Raw genomic sequence first — 21,382 nt, 5'->3', positions numbered from 1 at the left:
AGCCTTGCAGACCTTTGGCATTCCAGTTGTAAGTTTGTTGAAGTAATCTGAAGAGATTTCACCCCATTCTTCCCCATTCTTCCTGAAGCACCTCACACAAGTTGGATTTTCATGATGGGCACTTCCTACGTACCATACGGTCAAGCTGCTCCCACAACAGCTCTAGGCCTATTAGTAGTTATATAAAACGTGTTATGCTACTAATGTTCATGTATTTTATTATTACAGTTATTATTATTATTCAACAGTAGTTGCCATATTATTATTATTCAACAGTAGTTGCCATATTATTATTATTCAACAGTAGTTGCCATATTATTATTATTCAACAGTAGTTGCCATATTATTATTATTCAACAGTAGTTGCCATATTATTATTGTTACTAAGTATTGCAGGTTCATTTTTTTTCATTCGGACACTTGAAAACGAGGTATATCTCAACAGATTTCATAAAAATTACACATAAATAAACTGTAAAGAACTACTGCTGTACACACCTATTTATAGCCTACTGTCGATAAACACCCTCGTATACATACATTTAGTTATATTCCAGACTCTGAGATTGCTCGTTCGGATATTTCTTCATTTACATTTTGTGTATATTGTTTTGTATTGTTGGGTACGCTGCACTGTTAGAGCTAAAAACACAAGCATTTCGCTGCACCTGCGATAACATATGCAAAATACAAGCACTTTTGGGAAGCTCTTGCAGGGCCTAAAACTGACCTGTGGAACGGTGCCAAGCTCAAAGTCAATGAGCTCTTCAGAAACGCCCTTCTACTGCCAATGTTTGTCTATGGAAATTGCATGGCTTGTGTGCTCGATTTTATACATGTGTGGCAGAAATAGCCGAATACACTATGTTGAAGGGGTGTCCACATACTTTTGTTTATATAGTGTATGCACCAATACAATTTGTATTTGATTGATTTGAAACTTGCTGTAGCAAAGCACGCTTCCATTCAAAGCCTGATCACGTGAAAAAGTAGTGATGGGGCGGGATTAAATAATGTACTGCTACACATCCGCCAATCACAGCCTTTGTTTTGCGGCTTCCCATTCGAGGATAAACATTCTGACTTGTCGCTGTAGCATTCTGTGAGGCAAGGGGTGAAGGCGAGCAATGTAAGAGTCAGGCTGAAGGTGTGTCGGGGTATAAGTATATCACACCGAATTGGATTCATTCACTAGAAAAATACATCCACCATGGCAAAATAATATCCCTGTTAACACAGAAGAGACGCAAAGTCACTGTTGTGACCACGAAGTTTTCAGTCAGGAAGGCAACGGTTAGCCTGGGAAGCTAGCTACTGTAGCTAACGCGTTACATATACTCGCTTTTGCTAGCAACTGACCACAACACGGCGCATTGGTCTAGTGATCAATAAGTTACCCATTCCTTGTCGTCAGCCCCCCTTGTCTCCTAACCCAAAGTGGTGCCCTGCGTCCGGGTCCTGGGAATATGAGACAGAATGAGTCGGAGAGATACCCTAGTTCATCTGTTTGCTGGAGGGTGAGTATCATGGCTAATCGCTAGCTAGTAATACAGTCCAGTGTAACGTTAGTTACCATCATGCTAGCAAGCTATATAAAATGCAAAGATGTCTAGTTGGCTAGCACGTTAGATGCTGCTAGTCTAGACGTATCCACGATGATGTGCCTGCAGCAGCTGTTTTGCTAGCTAACATTAGCTAGCTGAATTCAATGACATAGCTGTCTGGTTTTGGTAGGGAAATCTATTTTCCCTGTGCCATGTAGAAGTTTTTCACCCACAACATTGCCAGCTCTTCAATTGTATACGAGTGTTGTTATTACCATTGTCCGACTATTAGCCATAACCCACGCGGATGCACTTGTTTCAGCACGTGCGCTCGGATGCCATTGTTTTGACCTTATTTCACATTCTGACGTTATCTAATGTTAACGTTACCTGGCATCCTTTACTATCAAACTACTGAGCTCATCGTGCAACTAAAGAAATAAGGGGGTCTAACATTATGGTAAGCCGTAAACTATCCGGTTTCTCTCACGGAGGTTTAAGGGGTTTCTCTCATAGGCATCTGATCAAGTTGCGGCGTCAGAACCAAAACAAATGCACTCCAAGGTCATACCATGGTCAGCTATAAATGACCTGAACTGCCACAGCCGATGGGGAAACTCTTCTCGGATTAAACCATTCTAGCTACGCAGCCCGAAGTTGTAATGGTAAACAAATAGCAATGATGCTCACACTGTGTCAGTGTGACATTGTAGCGAGCTAGCCCAAGATGTGCTCGTAAAGAGCCTAATGTTACCGTTACTCCTTAAGGTCCACGGTATGCTATTTTCCGAGGTAGCCTGGCTCTGGCAGCCAAATATTCCACCAAAACGTGAATCGATTCGAAATTACCACAAGGTTCTAGAAACATAAAGCCCTTTTCTTTCATATAATATAAAAATAATTTACTAAATGCAAAAAAACACTTACTGTACCCTGTTTTAACCAGCCTTTCATTACACCCATGTGTCTGGATCATGCCTGATAGCTAATTAGCACAGGTGGTCCCTATGTTTTCAGCAAACATGGCTGTAACATTTGAGATGGCAGTGTGGGAACACTAACCCTATATTAGGTGTGTATCAATTTAACCTTTTGTTTTTAGAAGGAAAAAAGTCTTGCTGGATGCTGATATGAAATATAAGGTCCTTATGCTTCCAAAACTGTACTTCAATGATGCTTGTTAATTTTCAGACTGAGAGTCAGGGCTTTTAACAAAACTTCCCCATACAGGAGACTCCTTTGTCCAATGACTCTTATGTGTATTGTAATGGAACTAAGAGTCAAGACCAAGGGCTAGATGAGGACTTGATTTGTTATATAGACTCTTACTATGTACATTCATATGGACAATTGCATGACCAACAGATGGGGTGTTTTAAAGATTATGTTGAAGATTTCAGGACTCACGTTTCAGCTGGTTCGCTGTAGTTTGTGAAGGCGCATGCTGAGCTTGAGGCTTCAGGGCAAGAAGCATTCCTGCATGTGTTGCTCACAGACTCATGGCAAAAGACAGAGATGGATGAATAGAGAGCAAGAGAGCTCTTGAATGCTTGTAAACGAAGGCACATGGCCAATTTCAGCTAAGATAACCAGTTGTGTAATATCTCAGGGAGGGTTGGAAGACCCCTACTGTATGTGGTATGAGAGTAACTTGACATGAATACATTAGTGTACCTTCATATTCCTTCCAGAATTGTTATCGTTAGTTCAGGGTGGGCAGTAGCCTAATCAACAGGGCTGGAGTTCCCCAACATCACATAAAATTACGTTTTTATAAAAGAAAACGTATTTTAGCACCCAAAGAATAGCCTGCATTTACACAGTACTATTTTTGGGGTGCTGTATTTGTCTTGTGTAAATGCGGGTTGTTCTTTGGGTGCTGAAATCGGTAGTTTTTAAATAAAAACATAATTTTATGTGATGTTGGAAATCCAGGCAGCCCACAGTAGTCGCTGCTCAACTCCATCGTAAATCGTAGCGTTGAGTTTAATCGGAGAGCCCCTTCCCTGTAACTGTGTCATTGCGGGTTTCCAGAACATTTGGCTGCATCTCAAGTCTTTTACTGTCTCCTATTTTTTATTGAACTCATAATAAATAAACACGAGTTGACAGACATATTGAGTAATAGGCCTAGACATGTTCTCCTTTCCTTCAAAATAACATCAGTAGCTTGTCATGGGACTATTGGTCCCAGGTAAGGAAGAAATAGTTTAGCCCTGCACCCTCCCATTGTTTACCTTTTCTAATGTTCTCCACAGTGCTCATGCTCTGTCGCAGTCCACGTGTGCCAGGCGTGTATGTCAGATTCCCTCAGTTCCGCCTCTATTTACTGTGGCCATCTCCCTCTGTATCTGCCGCAATAGAAGTATGGATTAATGATCAACCATCATAGCAACAGAGTTAGGCCTGTATCTGTAATCTACTCAGGTTTGGCTGAAAATATTCTCTCACTGTCTTGTCATTCACACTCTTATCTGTGTCTTTTCATAGTTTACGATACAACACAGGGCAATTGCTCAGGGCTAGGTTATAAACACATACTTTCTACTCACCATATTTCCCCCAAAGGACTCGTAGAACTTAGTCTACTTCTTTCAAATCATCCCACTCCCATTGCGTTCAAAACCGTGTTGTATTCATGAGTTCCTATAAAGAATCTCAGACTCACAGTCAAAGGTAGCCTAGTCATTTGTGTGCTTTTGGAAAGTGTTAGGTCAAATTAGGTGTGTGAAAGGTACGGGCACAAAGTATTTGTTATTGCACTTATTCATTCCAGCTGAGAACTGTTGTCCTCAGATGGAGGGCATTACTGTGCTGACACGCTCGCTCTCTACCCTTTCCCATCCCTCTGTTCTCTCTCTGCTCTCTTCTAGGTGTGGGGGAACGGTAGGAGCCATCCTGACCTGTCCCCTGGAGGTGGTGAAGACCAGACTACAGTCATCCCACATCACACTCTACGTGTCTGGGGTGCAGCTCAGTACCGTCAATGGGCCCAGCGTAGCACGCATGTCCCCTCCAGGACCCCTGCACTGCCTCAAGTGGGTATTATGTTCTGCCTGCACAACTTGATTTACTAGCATTGTCATACTAACATACAGTCTATCAGCTCACAAGATCAAACAGGAGTAGGCTTTTATTTTAATGTCTAGGGATGTTTATTGTTAACCATCAAACATTACAAATACTATACTTTATGCTTGTGTTATTGGTTTAGATTGTTTTGGATTTATTACTGTCATTGCCCTCTAGCTTTGCACATTAAACTTCACAGTAAACAGTTCTAAGTAGTCTAACGCATAGAAGTCTCAAGAAACCAGAGAGTAAATATTAGCTGGTCTATTTTGGGTGTTTACACGTCCTCCGGTTTACCCTCTATCCCCTCTAGGGGTTTGGCTGCTGGATCCCTCCCTCCACACAAAACCCCATGTTGTTGTTTGCTCTGGCCCATGTCTCCTTGGTAGGCAGAGCCATGTGGACTAAAATCCAACTCCTGAAGCGCCCCTCTCTCTCCTACCTTCAGGAAAAGGCCTGTCTGGGGATCTGTAGCCTACCCCAGCAGCAGGATATATCCCATCACTCCTATCATACATCATGTTTTTCTCTGTACAAGTTGTTGTTGCAAGTCTTTCTGCAGAGCCTATTCCTTGTTAATTGTTATGAATTACACTGAAGTTTCAGTGAAAAGAATGTGAATATTTGTGAGTGGTGGGTAAGGGAATTCTGTTTTTATCTTCAGGTTGATTCTTGAGAAAGAAGGAGCCCGCTCTCTTTTCAGGGGCCTGGGGCCTAATCTAGTGGGTGTGGCCCCCTCCAGGTAAGCGCCTAACACTACAACAACAAAAAGTAGATTAATGAAATTGTAGTACTGTATGATAATTTCATATTTCAGGATATACAATATCACCAACCACATTTCCATCTAACTAACTATATAGTCCATTTCATGCAGATGAATTACCTGACACATGGAAAAAAGGTCACAACTGGGCTGATGGAAACATTAAATACCGGTACAAGTTTATATATGCAGACAGACTATTTGTTAATTCGACATGATGGGATCTTTTTGTGTCGGTAAAATGGCTTATGCGAGAAATGGTGGTGGAAACGCCATTATACGCAAATATTGATATAATAACCATCATTTTGAAGTAAACTTGGAGTCGTGATGATATGTTGTGTTGGTCCTGCCACTATGACTCGGGAAGCATGCAGTTTATTAGGCTACAGATGAATTAAGATGTTCTTCACGGGGTGGTGAAAGTGGACGGTGATGAGCTTGATGTTCCTTCCCAATAAATATTCAGGATCTTATTCTGGTGACATGATTATCGATGCTTGGCTGCTGTTTGACAAATACAAAGAATACAAAGCTCTTATCCATAATAATCTCATAATGTAGGTAGCCTACCCGCACTGTATCTGCGAGCTGTTGGCTAGATCGCATGTGACAAGACTAGAGTGGACACATTTGCTATATAGCGCAACAGTTTTTGTGACAAAACCATCAGTAAAGTTGGATGGAAACCCATTTAACTTGTATTTGTCATACATGGGAATTTAAGGGTAAAAGTAATTTATGTGCACTGTCATCACGCACAGCTTTTTATCTGCAAAAAGTCCGTTTGTTGGAAACATCTCTGGTGGGAAAGTTGTTTTATACAGATTTTAGAATATTCACATGTAATTCAAATTGAATGTATATGGAGCTGAGCCAAATCATATCTCATTCCAATTGCCCCAAAAGTGATTAAAGTAACTGTCCAGTGAACATCTCACTTTTAAAAGTTCATATATTCTGTTAATTCATACCCAAATATTGTTGTTTACTTGTCCTATTGTATTTGTGGCCAAACATAAATTGGGGGAAAAAACACTTCAAAAACCCCATCTCAAACAGACCTTATATAACATGTCATGTTGGCTCATTGGCTGAGTTGGCCAATCAGCACTCTACTCGCATCGATATTTTTATAAGACCGGTATACGCCCACACCATTCTGTTATTTTTTTATATTTTTTATTTCACCTTTATTTAACCAGGTAGGCAAGTTGAGAACACCTTTATTTAACCAGGTAGGCAAGTTGAGAACACCTTTATTTAACCAGGTAGGCAAGTTGAGAACAAGTTCTCATTTACAATTGCGACCTGGCCAAGATAAAGCAAAGCAGTTCGAAAGATACAACGACACAGAGTTGCACATGGAGTAAAACAAACATACAGTATAAACAAGTCTATATACAATGTGAGCAAATGAGGTGAGAAGGGAGGTAAAGGCAAAAAAGGCCATGGTGGCAAAGTAAATACAATATAGCAAGTAAAACACTGGAATGGTAGTTTTGCAATGGAAGAAGGTGCAAGTAGAAATGAAAATAATGGGGTGCAAAGGAGCAAAATGAATAAATGAAATACAGTTGGGAAAGAGGTAGTTGTTTGGGCTAAATTATAGGTGGGCTATGTACAGGTGCAGTAATTTTTGAGCTGCTCTGACAGTTGGTGCTTAAAGCTAGTGAGGGAGATAAGTGTTTCCAGTTTCAGAGATTTTTATAGTTTGTTCCAGTCATTGGCAGCAGAGAACTGGAAGGAGAGGCGGCCAAGGAAAGAATTGGTTTTGGGGGTGACTAGAGAGATATACCTGCTGGAGCGTGTGCTACAGGTGGGAGATGCTATGGTGACCAGCGAGCTGAGATAAGGGGGGACTTTACCTAGCAGGGTCTCGTAGATGACATGGAGCCAGTGGGTTTGGCGACGAGTATGAAGCGAGGGCCAGCCAACGAGAGCGTACAGGTCGCAATGGTGGGTAGTATATGGGGCTTTGGTGACAAAACGGATTGCACTGTGATAGACTGCATCCAATTTGTTGAGTAGGGTATTGGAGGCTATTTTGTAAATGACATCGCCAAAGTCGAGGATTGGTAGGATGGTCAGTTTTACAAGGGTATTTTTGGCAGCATGAGTGAAGGATGCTTTGTTGCGAAATAGGAAGCCAATTCTAGATTTAACTTTGGATTGGAGATGTTTGATATGGGTCTGGAAGGAGAGTTTACAGTCTAACCAGACACCTAAGTATTTGTAGTTGTCTACGTATTCTAAGTCAGAGCCGTCCAGAGTAGTGATGTAGGGCAGGCGGGTAGGTGCAGGTAGCGATCGGTTGAAGAGCATGCATATTAATACCAGCATATTAAAATAACTATGAATTATGTATTTTTATTAAAATGTTATTTTGATAAGTCAATTCATCCAAATGAATTCTTCCTCCAGAAGATATAGTCCAGACAAATCTTGTTAGTTATTTTGGTCATGTTGCTACAGATGAGACCCAATAGTTAATTCCTTTTGCATAGTTGCTATGCAGGCTGGATAATGTACTTGTCACTTGCTAGCTAGCCAACTTCAGCTAACTCAGTGACATTAAATATTGAACCTGGAAGGACAGTACACCGGCTGCATTTTTGTTTGTTTGAGCTTCTTTTCTATTGGCGTTTACTTGTGATGATGACGTTGATGTGTGATTTCGACTGGCTCAGGAAAAAGTTGTCTCCTTTCGTCTGTTCAATCTATGTATGCTACTACAGAGATCAAAATACAACAGTTAAACATTGTTTCTGAGGTCAGACAGGCAAGGCTTATATTTACCCCCGCTATACCAAACTATATGCTAGGCTGGAAGCAAGGGGAAATGATGTGCGAGTTGAAGTAAATGCATGAATTCAGACAGCAACAATAATTTTTATGGAGGTGCAGGGCAAATTCTCAGATGGAATTGTTAGCGGGCATAGGTGTTTTTGTGGCCGCCAATACAGCACGGTTTGGAACGCTGCTCGTCTAATTATCATCCAGGATCCAAACAACCAGTTTTATAATTCATTATAGGTCATATTTCACAGAAACCTAGAAACACTGGACAGTTATTTTAATGATTTAAAAAGGGTTCCATCATATTCTGTTCCTTTTCATAGTTCAACGTCTGAGTCTCAAGCTCATGTTGTGATGCAGCAGAGGTAAAAAACAGCAGCATTCTTTTCATGTCTACAGTGCATTTGGAAAGTATTCAGACCCGTTGACATTTTCCACATTTTATTACAGCCTTATTCTAAAATTGATTAGATTGTTTATAAAAACAATATATACAGTGCCTTGAAAGTAGTCGGCCCACTTGAACTTTGCGACCTTTTGCCACATTTCAGGCTTCAAACATAAAGATATAAAACTGTATTTTTTTGTGAAGAATCAACAACAAGTGGGACACAATCATGAAGTGGAACGACATTTATTGGATATTTCGAACTTTTTTAACAAATCAAAAACTGAAAAATTGGGCGTGCAAAATGATTCAGCCCCCTTAAGTTAATACTTTGTAGCGCCACCTTTTGCTGCGATTACAGCTGTAAGTCGCTTGGGGTATGTCTCTATCAGTTTTGCACGTCGAGAGACTGAAATTTTTTCCCATTCCTCCTTGCAAAACAGCTCGAGCTCAGTGAGGTTGGATGGAGAGCATTTGTGAACAGAAGTTTTCAGTTCTTTCCACAGATTCTCGTTTGGATTCAGGTCAACTTTGACTTGGCCATTCTAACACCTGGATATGTTTATTTTTGAACCATTCCATTGTAGATTTTGCTTTATGTTTTGGATCTTTGTCTTGTTGGAAGACAAATCTCCATCCCAGTCTCAGGTCTTTTGCAGACTCCATCAGGTTTTCTTCCAGAATGGTCCTGTATTGGGCTCCATCCATCTTCCCATCAATTTTAACCATCTTCCCTGTCCAAAAAGTTCAATTCTGGTTTCATCTGACCAGAGCACCTTCTTCCACATGTTTGGTGTGTCTCCCAGGTGGCTTGTGGCAAACTTTAAACAACACTTTTTATGGATATCTTTAAGAAATGGCTTTCTTCTTGCCACTCTTCCATAAAGGCCAGATTTGTGCAAAATACGACTGATTGTTGTCCTATGGACAGAGTCTCCCACCTCGGCTGTAGATCTCTGCAGTTCATCCAGAGTGATCGTGGGCCTCTTGGCTGCATCTCTGATCAGTCTTCTCCTTGTATGAGCTGAAAGTTTAGAGGGACGGCCAGGTCTTGGTAGATTTGCAGTGGTCTGATACTCCTTCCATTTCAATATTATCGCTTGCACAGTGCTCCTTGGGATGTTTAAAGCTTGGGAAATCTTTTTGTATCCAAATCCGGCTTTAAACTTCTTCACAACAGTATCTCGGACCTGCCTGGTGTGTTCCTTGTTCTTCATGATGCTCTCTGCGCTTTTAACGGACCTCTGAGACTATCACAGTGCAGGTGCATTTATACGGAGACTTGATTACACACAGGTGGATTGTATTTATCATCATTAGTCATTTAGGTCAACATTGGATCATTCAGAGATCCTCACTGAACTTCTGGAGAGAGTTTGCTGCATTGAAAGTAAAGGGGCTGAATAATTTTGCACGCCCAATTTTCAGTTTTTGATTTGTTAAAAAAGTTTGAAATATCCAATAAATGTCGTTCCACTTCATGATTGTGTCCCACTTGTTGTTGATTCTTCACAAAAAAATACCGTTTTATATCTTTATGTTTGAAGCCTGAAATGTGGCAAAAGGTCGTAAAGTTCAAGGGGGCCGAATACTTTCGCAAGGCACTGTATGTATGTATGTATGTATGTATGTATGTATGTATGTATGTATGTATGTATGTATGTATGTATGTATGTATGTATGTATGTATGTATGTATGTATGTATGTATGTATGTATGTATGTATGTATGTATGTATGTATGTATGTATGTATGTATGTATGTATGTATGTATGTATGTATGTATGTATGTATGTATGTATGTATGTATGTATGTATGTATGTATGTATGTATGTATGTATGTATGTATGTATGTATGTATGTATGTATGTATGTATGTATGTATGTATGTATGTATGTATGTATGTATGTAGTATGTATGTATGTATGTATGTATGTATGTAGTATGTATGTATGTATGTATGTATGTATGTATGTATGTATGTATGTATGTATGTATGTATGTATGTATGTATGTATGTAGTATGTATGTATGTATGTATGTATGTATGTATGTATGTATGTATGTATGTATGTATGTATGTATGTATGTATGTATGTATGTATGTATGTATGTATGTATGTATGTATGTATGTATGTATGTATGTATGTATGTATGTATGTATGTATGTATGTATGTATGTATGTATGTATGTATGTATGTATGTATGTATGTATGTATGTATGTATGTATGTATGTATGTATGTATGTATGTATGTATGTATGTATGTATGTATGTATGTATGTATTGTATGTATGTATGTATGTATGTATGTATGTATGTATGTATGTATGTATGTATGTATGTATGTATGTATGTATGTATGTATGTATGTATGTATGTAGTATGTATGTATGTATGTATGTATGTATGTATGTATGTATGTATGTATGTATGTATGTATGTATGTATGTATGTATGTATGTATGTATGTATGTATGTATGTATGTATGTATGTATGTATGTATGTATGTATGTATGTATGTATGTATGTATGTATGTATGTATGTATGTATGTATGTATGTATGTATGTATGTATGTATGTATGTATGTATGTATGTATGTATGTATGTATGTATGTATGTATGTATGTATGTATGTATGTATGTATGTATGTATGTAATGTATGTATGTATGTATGTATGTATGTATGTATGTATGTATGTATGTATGTATGTATGTATGTATGTATGTATGTATGTATGTATGTATGTATGTATGTATGTATGTATGTATGTATGTATGTATGTGTATTCAGACCCTTTACTCAGTACTTTGCTGAAGCACCTTTGGCAGTGATTACAGCCTCAAGTCTTGTTGGGTATGACTACAAGCTTGGCACACCTGTATTTGGTGAGTTTCTCCCATTCTTCTCTGCAGATCCTCTCAAGAGCTGTCAGTTTGGATGGGGAGCGTCGCTGCACAGCTACAGTGCCTTACAAAAGTATTCATCCTCCTTGGCATTTTTCCTATTTTGTTGCATTACAACCTGTAATTTAAATGGATTTTTATTTGGATTTCATGTAATGGACATACACAAAATAGTCCAAACTGGTGAGATTAAATGAAAATAATTACTTGTTTCAAAAAATAAATGGAAAAGTGGTACGTACATACAGTGGGGCAAAAAAGTATTTAGTCAGCCACCAATTGTGCAAGTTCTCCCACTTAAAAAGATGAGGCCTGTAATTTATCATAGGTACACTTCAACTAAAAAAAATCCTTGCGCAATTGGTGGCTGACTAAATACTTTTTTGCCCCACTGTATTAAGTTCAAATAAGTGTTAATTCAGTATTGTTGTAATTGTCATTATTACAAATACATTATTTAAATTTGTCTTTTAATATATAAATCTGTATCGGCGTTGAAAAATCATATTCGGTCGACCTCTAATTTAAATGTCTTGAAATGACTTGGAGTTGGAGCAGTTTTGGGCAAAAATCACAGTGGCTAGATGTGCCTAGCTTATAGAGACATACCCCAAGAGACTTGCAGCTGTAATTGCTGCAAAAGGTGGCTCTACAATGTATTGACTTTGGGGGGGGTGAATAGTTATACACACAAGTTTTCGTTTTTTTTGTCTTATTTCTTGTTTGTTTCACAATAACAAATATTTTGCGTCTTCAAAGTGGTAGGCATGTTGTTTAAACCCCCCAAAAATCTATTTCATTTCCAGTTTGTAAGGCAACAAAATAGGAAAAATGCCAAGGGGGGTGAATACTTTCACAAGCCACTGTATTTTCTCTTCAGAGATGTTAGATTGGGTTCAAGTCCGGGCTCTGGCTGGGTCACACATTCAGAGACTTGTCCCGAAGCCACTCCTGCGTTATCTTGCCTGTGTGCTTAGGGTTGTTGTCCTGTTAGAAGTTGAACCTTTGCCCCAGTCTGAGGTCCTGATCACTCTGGAGCAGGTTTTCATCCAGGATCTCTCTGTACTTTGTTCTGTTAATCTTTCCCTCGATCCTGACTAGTCTCTCAGTCCATGACGCTGAAAAACATCCCCACAGCATGATGCTGCCACCACCATGCTTCACCGTTGGGATGGTGCCAGGTTTCCTCCAGACGTGATGCTTGGCATTCAGGCCAAAGAGTTGTTCAATCTTGGTTTTATCAGACTAGAGAATCTTGTTTCTCATGGTCTGAGAGGCTTTAGCTGCCTTTTGGCAAACTCCAAGCGGACTGTCATGTGCCTTTTTACTGAGGAGTGGCTTCTGTCTGGCCACTCCCAAAAGGCCTGATTTGGTGGAGTGCTGCAGTGATGGTTGTCCATCTGGAAGGTTCTCCCATCTCCACAGAGGAACTCTGGAGTTCTATCAGAGTGACCATTGGGTTCTTGGTCACCTCCCTTACCAAAGCCCTTCTCCCTCGATTTCTCAGTTCCATTTAAGAATGTTTGACGCCACTGTGTTCTTGGAAACCTTTTAATGCTCTTTTCCTTTTGGTACCCATACCCAGATCTGTGCCTTGACACAATCCTGTCTCGGCACTCTATGGACAATTCCTTCGACCTCATGGCTTGGTTTTTGCTCTGACATGCACTGTCAACTGTGGGACCTTTTATATAGACAGGTGTGTGCCTTTCCAAATCATGTCCAATCAGCTGAATTTACCACAGGTGGATTCCAGTAAAGTTTTTGAAACATGTCAAGGATGCTCAATGGAAACCGGATGCTCCTGAGCTCAATTTCTAGTCTCATAGCAAAGGGCCTGATTACTTATCTAAGTAAAGTATATTTTTTATAAATGTCAAATTTCTAACCCTTTTATTCAATTTGTCATTATGGGTTATTTTGTGTAGATTGAGAACATAAATGTATTTAATCCATTTTAGGATAAGGCTGTAACGTAACAAAATGTGGAAAAAGAGAAGGGTTCTGAATACTTTCCTAATGCACTGTATACACACACACACGTGTTGAAACCCTCATATTAAACCCTCATGTAGACTCAGTAAAATGACGTTGCCACAAGCAGCACCGGAGATATTGAGATGAGCACGATACAATACTTCGCTGTCACACACAGTATCTGTGCATGTGCACGGATTCGCTTCACGCTGTTCACAGCATGGTAGCCAGGGCACCAAAACAGCAGAGAAGTTGACCCTCACGCTTTAATGCTCTTAGCTGTTGCTTAAATTGACCCACTATCCTGTTTACGTTCTGCATCTACATCATATTGCGGAGTCTACCTTTAAACACCAATGGTATTCACAAAGTTTATATGTAGAATAATATTTGACAACTTTTTAAATCCATTTAGTTTATTTTAAAATCTGATTTATATTTGTTCATCTATTTTATGTGTTAAGGCCACACAGAAGACCAGAGACTATTAGAACCCTGTGATAATCTAAGTTACCCAAAAGAGCAGCTAGGTATCTTGATATATTACTTAAAATCCTTGCTAGATACCAACATTCTGGTAGTTGACTGGTAAATGTCAAAGGTTTCCTGTAATATACCCTCCCTTTACAACCCTAATCTAGCCTAGACTATGTGGAAGGAGCTACTATTAACATTATCTGACATTGACCCGCTGGTGGTCAACTGCAAAGTCTTTGAGTTCTTAGTTGTGGGAATGTCTAAGAGGTCATGTTGTTTAAGTCAAAGGGTTCTGGGAAGTTACTGTGTCACTAGTGTTTGTGGTCATCAAGTTGACGGGGATCCATTTTACAATGGTGCTTTTACAGAGAGGAGTTGTGAATCAATCACTAACACAATAATTATCTTACTCCTGGTAAAAAAAAATAGACTGGACAAACAGCACTAATGCTCAGCACCAGGCTGTCCATCCCACAGTTTAATGCTATTACATAACACTGTCAGTTGCTGTGGAGGATAAATGAGGGTTTCTGGATGAGAGAGAGAAGCTGATGACAGCTGCAATGATCAGGGCTCTGAGTAGCACTGTACTCTAGCCAGCCAGTTAGCTAACAATCTGTAGGACTGGGAGCGAAAAGATTATATACTAAATTGCTACTAATGCTAATTAGCCCCTGGCCCGCAGATGATGATGATGAGTCTCTAAGTGGTAGCTAATGGTAGACTCTAGCTAATAGTTAATGGTAGACGCTAGCTAATGCTACGTCTAACAAGAGCTTGTGCTAAGCGTGTTCAGAGTGCTTTGTTGACACTGTCAGGGTAGATGCTGATGCAGATCAAACCACCTGGACCTCTGACACAACACAAAATATATAGCCACGGCTAAACACACCACACACAGTGACTGATAAGCTTTTAGTGGTCAGTACTGAAGTGTTTTTAGTGTTTTTTGCTCAGGGCAAGTTTGACATAACATGTACGATGCCTGACTGACTGTCTCTGCGGTCAACAATGCTACATCTCTGCATACCCAAACACGGTGAGACAATGACAAATTGACTGAAGAAGCAGAAACGGCAGCGTTACCCATGCAGAGCAAGGGGAACAACTCAGAGCGAGTGACGTTTGAAACGCTATTAGCGCGCACCCCACTAACTAGCTAGCCAGTTCACATCGGTTACACCAGCCTAATCTCGGGAGTTGATAGGCTTGAAGTCATTAACAGCGCAATACTTGAAGCATTGCGAAGAGCTGCTGGCAAACCGCACTAAAGTGCTGTTTGAATGAATGCTTACTAGCCTGCTGCTGCCTACCATCGCTCAGTCAGACTGCTCTATCAAATCATAGACTTAATTATAACATAACACACAAAAATACGAGCTTTAGGTCATTAATATGGTTGAAACGATCATCTCGAAAACAAAATGTTTATTCTTTCAGTGAAATACGGAATCGTTCCGTATTTTATCTAACGGGTGGCATCCATAAGTCTAAATATTCCTATTTTTATTCCTAAATATTACAATTTTGGCAAATCAGTTCGCAACGAGCCATGCAATGAACGCAAGAGAAGTGACACAATTCCACATGGTTAAGATTGCCTGCTAACCTGGATTTATTTTAGCTAAATATGCAGGTTAAAAATATATACTTCTGTGTATTGATTTTAAGAAAGGCATTGATGTTTATGGTTAGGTACACGTTGGAGCAACGACAGCCCTTTTTCGCGAATACGCACCGCATCGATTATATGCATCGCAGGACACTCTAGATAAACTAGTAATATCATGAACCATGTGTAGTTAACTAGTGATTTATGATTGATTGTTTTTTATAAGATAAGTTTAACCTGTAGTGACGCCCAGCCCGTGAACGGGACCGTTATCCTCATCTGACACTAATTAGCATAACACAACGGACATAAATCTTCCTAGAAAATATTCCTATTCATGAAAATCACAAGTGAAATATATTGGAACACAGCTTAGCCTTTTGTTAATCACCCTGTCATCTCAGATTTTCAAAATATGCTTTACAGCCAATGCTAGACAAGCATTTGTGTAAGTTTATCATAGCCTAGCATAGCATTATGCCTTGCTAGCAGCAGGCAAACTTGTCACGGAAATCAGAAAAGCAATCAAATTAAATCGTTTACCTTTGATGAACTTCGGATGTTTTCACTCACGAGACTCCCAGGTAGACAGCCAAAGTTCATTTTTTCCCAATATATTATTTTTGTAGGTGAAATAGCTCCGTTTGTACCTCCATGTTTGGCTGAGAAATCGCCCGGAAATTGCAGTCACCTCAACGCCGAAAAATATTCCAAATTAGCTCCATAATATCGACAGAAACATGGCAAACGTTGTTTAGAATCCATCCTCAAGGTGTTTTTCTGATATCTATTCGATAATATATCCGTCGGGACAATTCCTTTTTCTCTAGGACCGATTGGAGTAATGGCTACCTCTGCACTTTACGCGAGAATCTCTCTCGGAGCCACCATGTGACCACTTACGCAATGTGCCCCATACGGCTATTCTTCAACAGAAATGCGTAAAACTATGTCACAATGCTGTAGACACCTTGGGGAATACGTAGAAAGCGTAAGCTCGTTGATGGTACATTCACAGCCATATAGGGAGTCATTGGAACGCAGGGCTTTCAAAACCTGGGGCACTTCCGGATTGGAAGTGCCCCAGGAAGTGCCCCTTTCGCCTGCAACATCAGTTCTGTTATACTCACAGAGAATATCTTTACAGTTTTGGAAACGTTAGTGTTTTCTATCCAAAGCTGTCAATTATATGCATATTCTAGCATCTTTTCCTGACAAAATATCCCGTTTTAAAACAAACATTTTTTTTTTCAAACATGAAAATACTGCCCCCTAACACCAAGAGATTAATGCTAGCTAGCAACTTACCTTGGCTTCTTACTGCATTCGTGTAACAGGCAGGCTCCTCGTGAGGCAGGTGGTTAGAGCGTTGGACTAGTTAACTGTGAGGTTGCAAGATTGAATCCCCGAGCTGACAAGGTAAAAATCTGTCATTCTGCCCCTGAACAAGGCAATTAACCCACCATTTCTAGGCCGTAATTGAAAATAAGAATGTGACTTGCCTAGTTAAATAAAGGTGTAAAAAAATATATTTTAAAACGGCCAAATCCGCTTCCAAAAATACCGATTTCCGATTTGTTATGAAAACTTGAAATCGGCTATTCTGGTTAATTGGTCGACCTCTAGTGTGTACTGAATGTATTTATTTTATGGTTGCAAGATTCCAGTAACTTCCCCAAAATTCCTAGGTTTTTCATGAATCCTGGTTGGAAGTTTCCTAGTACCAGGAGGGAATAAGCAGGAAATCTGGAATCCTCCAACGAGGACCTCTGGTTGGAGGATGATTTAAAATAAAAATATATATACCAGAATTGTGCAACCCCTACTCCTTTTAGCACTGTGTGTTTCGTCCAATAATGCCTATTTTAAACTGAAACACTCAGCCCAGTCGTTATTGCTGTTGGCTTTATTCTTAATTAGTATGGGTGTAATGGTTCATCAAATCAATGGTTTGTTACATATTGCAGTTTTGCTGTCAGTTTTGTTCCAGGGGGAAAATGAAATGCCAACAGGAACTATATTTAAAGATTCACTATGCAGAAATTGCTCAGCCATTTCCTGGTTGATAAAATTCTAATAGTTTGCCTAATTTCAGTTTGACAAAACAAGCAAGTATATTGTAGAGAATCATTGTACCATCTAAGCTGCTGTGAAATATATTTTCTATAACCAAAAATATAGTATTTTTCAGCTCTTGGAAGCTAGTGTACAAAACCGGAAGTAAAAGATTCAAAAACAAAACTTACAAACGGGAAGCCTAAAAATAGCGCCCAATGCTCTACCGCTTCTTAGACTGTGTTTCAAACTCATAAAAGACACACCCTTGTCCACTTATTCTCACCTTATGCCCTTAGGAGAATCCCCGTCACCATCTTGTACGTCGGTCGAAACGATTAGCCAAACAAGGGAAGTTCGCAACGTAAGTCCCTAAGCTCTTGTTTTTGATCAAGTTTGCGAGTGTACAATTATGTTCACTTTGGGGCCTGAAACGCCCCATAATTCAATTCGCGATGATTGTACATCCGCTAAGAAAAGTTAGCCGAAACTTAAAACCTCAACATCAATATGGGTAAGTTAACATACAAGTGTAAGTACAAACTAATGTAAAAAGGTTAGAAATTGTGCTACTAATGCACATGACGGCACAAACACGTCTCGTGAAAGTAATAATGTTTTTGTTTGGATAGCTTTTGGAAATTGTAGAAACAAAACATTTTCCTTCAGAAGTTCCAGCTAGGCAGGCTAATGTTAGTTAGCTAATTAATTTGCTAGCTATCATACAGTATGCGTATATTAATAATTATAGATCTAATATAAGTAGAAAGCATAAAGTATAAAGCATCCACAAGCTGCCGGTGGCAGTCATCGTGGGATGAACGAGTGATGAATTTCCGGGCAAGGGCGGTCCATTTAAAAATCATTCCTTCCTCCCTCACCCCTTGCCCTACAAGTGTATACTCGTCAGATGTCATCAGATGTGTCCACTTAATTTGAGGGCTGAGGGGATAAGGGTGTGTCTTTAAAGTGTTTAGAATGCAGCCTTGCTTTCAATGACTTCACATTGCGTTGGTATTCCTGACTCCATAGTGTTGGTATTCCTGACTCCTTATATGATCATGAGTCGTAAAATGCCTGCTGACGGCATAATCAAGAATAACAACATTTTCTTAAATGAAAACACAATTACTCAACAACACTGAAATAAATTGCAATATGTGTGAAATCAATATGTTAACATAGGCCTATACAATGTCAGCTATGTTTTGTTTTGTTTTCTTACAGAGAGAGAAATATGGGCACGTGTCTGTAGCACGTACTTTTCATTTCTTACTCTGGGGTATTTTACATTTTTATTTGACCTTTTTCTTGTAAATTCTTATTTACAATGACGGCCTAGGAACAGTGGGTTAACTGCCTTGTTCAGGGGCAGAATGATAGATTTTTACGTTGTCAGCTCGGGAATTTGATCTAGCAACCTTTCGGTTACTGGCCTAATGCTCTAACCACTAGGCTACCTGATAATGTGATGGGCTGCCACTGTTAAGTAGCTCTTTGTAGCCCTGGAGGTCCAGCCATCGGTAGTAAGTGCAACACGGGTGCATTTGCCAATTCTATGACAACTTTGGCTCTACCTTGCTTTATATATAGAGCGGGTACTACCCTTCGAAAGGGCAAAGTTCGTAACGTGTCTCGAGCACTTTCACGAGGTGCTGAAACCTACTATTCTTATCAACCACTGAGAATGGGCACATATCCGTGGCTATAAACATACAGTGCCTTCGGGAAAGTATTCAGACCCCTTGTCTTTTTCCACATTTTGTTACGTTAGACTTATTCTAAAATTGATTAAATAATCCTCAGCAATCAACACACAATACCCAATAATTACTTTTTTTTTGTTGCATTTGTATAAAATAAGAAAAAAACGATACCTGTATTTACATAAGGATTCAGACCCTTTGCTATGAGAGACACAATTGAGCTCGAGTGCATCCTGTTTCCATTGAGCATCCTTGAGATGTTTCTACAACTTGAAGTCCACCTGTGGTAAATTCAATTGATTGTACATGATTTGGAAAGGCACACACCTGTCTAATATAAGGTCCTACAGTTGACAGTGCATGTCATCAAAAATCAAGCCATGCGGTCTAAGGAATTGTCCGTAGAGCTCCAAGACAGGATTGTGTCGAGACACAGATCTGGGGAAGGGAACCAAAAAATGTCTGCAGCATTGAAGGTCCCCAAGAACCCAGTGGCCGTTTGGAACCACGTTTGGAACCACCAATACTCTTCCTAGAGCTGGCCGCCCAGCCAGACTGGGCAGTTGGGGGAGAAGGGCCTTGGTCAGAGAGGTGACAAAGATCCCAATGGTCACTCTGACAGAGCTCCAGAGTTCCTCTGTGGAGATGGGAGAACCTTCCAAAAGGACAAGCAGCACTCTACCAATCAGGCCTTTATAGTAGAATGCACTCTTCAGTAAAAGGCACATGACAGCCTGCTTGGAGTTAGCCAAAAGGCACCTAAAGACTCTCAGACCATGAGAAACAAGACTCTATCGTCTGAAATCAAGATTGAACTGTCTGGCCTGAATAGCAAGAGTCACGTCTGGAGGACCATCCCTATAGTGAAGTGTGGTGGCAGCATCATGCTTTGGGGATGTTTTTCAGTGGCAAGGACTGGGAGACTAGTCAGGACTGGGGAAAAGTACAGAGATCTTTAATGAAATCCTGCTCAGGACTTCAGACTGGGGTCCTGGTTCACCTTCCAACAGGACAACAATCCAAGGCACACAGCCAAGAAAACGCAGGAGTGGCTTTGGGACAAGTCTCTGAATGTCCTCAAATCAAAGTTTATTTGTCACGTGTGCCGAATACAACAGGTGTAGACCTTACAGTGAAATGCTTACATACAGGCTCTAACCAATGGTGCGAGGGGAAAGAAAGGTGTGTAAGTAAGTAAAGAAATAAATAAAGAGTAGCAAGGCTATATACAGACACCTGTTAGTCAGGCTTATTGAGGTAGTATGTACATGTAAGTATCGTTAAAGTGACTATGCATATATGATGAACGGAGAGTAGCAGAAGTGTAAAAAGAGGGGTTGGCGGGTGGTGGGACACAATGCAGATAGCCCGGTTAGCCAATGTGCGGGAGCACTGGTTGGTCGGGCCAATTGATTGAATGTTGCCTGTAATCCATGGCTTTTGGTTGGGGTATGTACGTACAGTCACTGTTGGGACAACGTCCTCAATGCACTTATTAATAAAGGCAGTGACTGGTGTGGTGTATTCCTCAATGTCATCGGAAGAATCCCGGAACATGTTCCAGTCTGTGATAGCAAAGCAGTCCTGTAGTTTAGCATCTGCTTCATCTGACCACTTTTTTTTATAGACCGAGTCACCGGTGCTTCCTGCTTTAATTTTTGCTTGAAAGCAGGAATCAGGAGGATAACGTTGTGGTCGAATTTACCAAATGGAGGGAGAGCTTTGTACGCATCTCTGTGTGTGGAGTACAGGTGATCTAGAATTTCTTTTCTCCCTCTGGTTGCACATTTAACCATTTCTAGGGCAGGGGTTCTGCTTGCGGACAACATTCCGCTGAAAAGGCACCGTGCGAAATTCAAAAATATTTTTGGGCAATATGTAACTTTCACACATTAACAAATCCAATACAGCAAATGAAAGAAACATCTTGTTAATCTACCCATCGTGTCCGATTTCAAAAATGCTTTATAGCTAAAGCACAACATATGATTATGTTAGGTCAGAGTCAAGTCACAAAAACACACAGCCATTTTCCAGCCAAAGATAGGAGTCACAAAAAGCAGAAATATAG

The 21,382-nt window shown here is 40.0% G+C and overlaps 1 protein-coding gene across 1 annotated transcript in view; it reads left to right on the top strand.

Moving 5' to 3' along the window:
* Nucleotides 1–1,068: 1,068 nt before the first annotated feature.
* LOC109909258 (solute carrier family 25 member 36-A-like) overlaps nucleotides 1,069–21,382 on the top strand; it is a 33,302-nt gene continuing 12,988 nt past the window's right edge. The window contains exons 1-3 of the mRNA XM_020508321.2: nucleotides 1,069–1,517; nucleotides 4,418–4,582; nucleotides 5,281–5,358. Of these exons, the coding sequence (XP_020363910.1) occupies nucleotides 1,477–1,517; nucleotides 4,418–4,582; nucleotides 5,281–5,358 (284 nt within the window). The 5' untranslated portion in view covers nucleotides 1,069–1,476. The remainder of the gene's footprint in view (nucleotides 1,518–4,417; nucleotides 4,583–5,280; nucleotides 5,359–21,382) is intronic.

Source organism: Oncorhynchus kisutch, linkage group LG18 (assembly GCF_002021735.2).
Source record: "Oncorhynchus kisutch isolate 150728-3 linkage group LG18, Okis_V2, whole genome shotgun sequence".
Classification (NCBI taxonomy): domain Eukaryota; kingdom Metazoa; phylum Chordata; class Actinopteri; order Salmoniformes; family Salmonidae; genus Oncorhynchus; species Oncorhynchus kisutch.
This window is presented reverse-complemented; position numbering and strand designations above follow the sequence as displayed.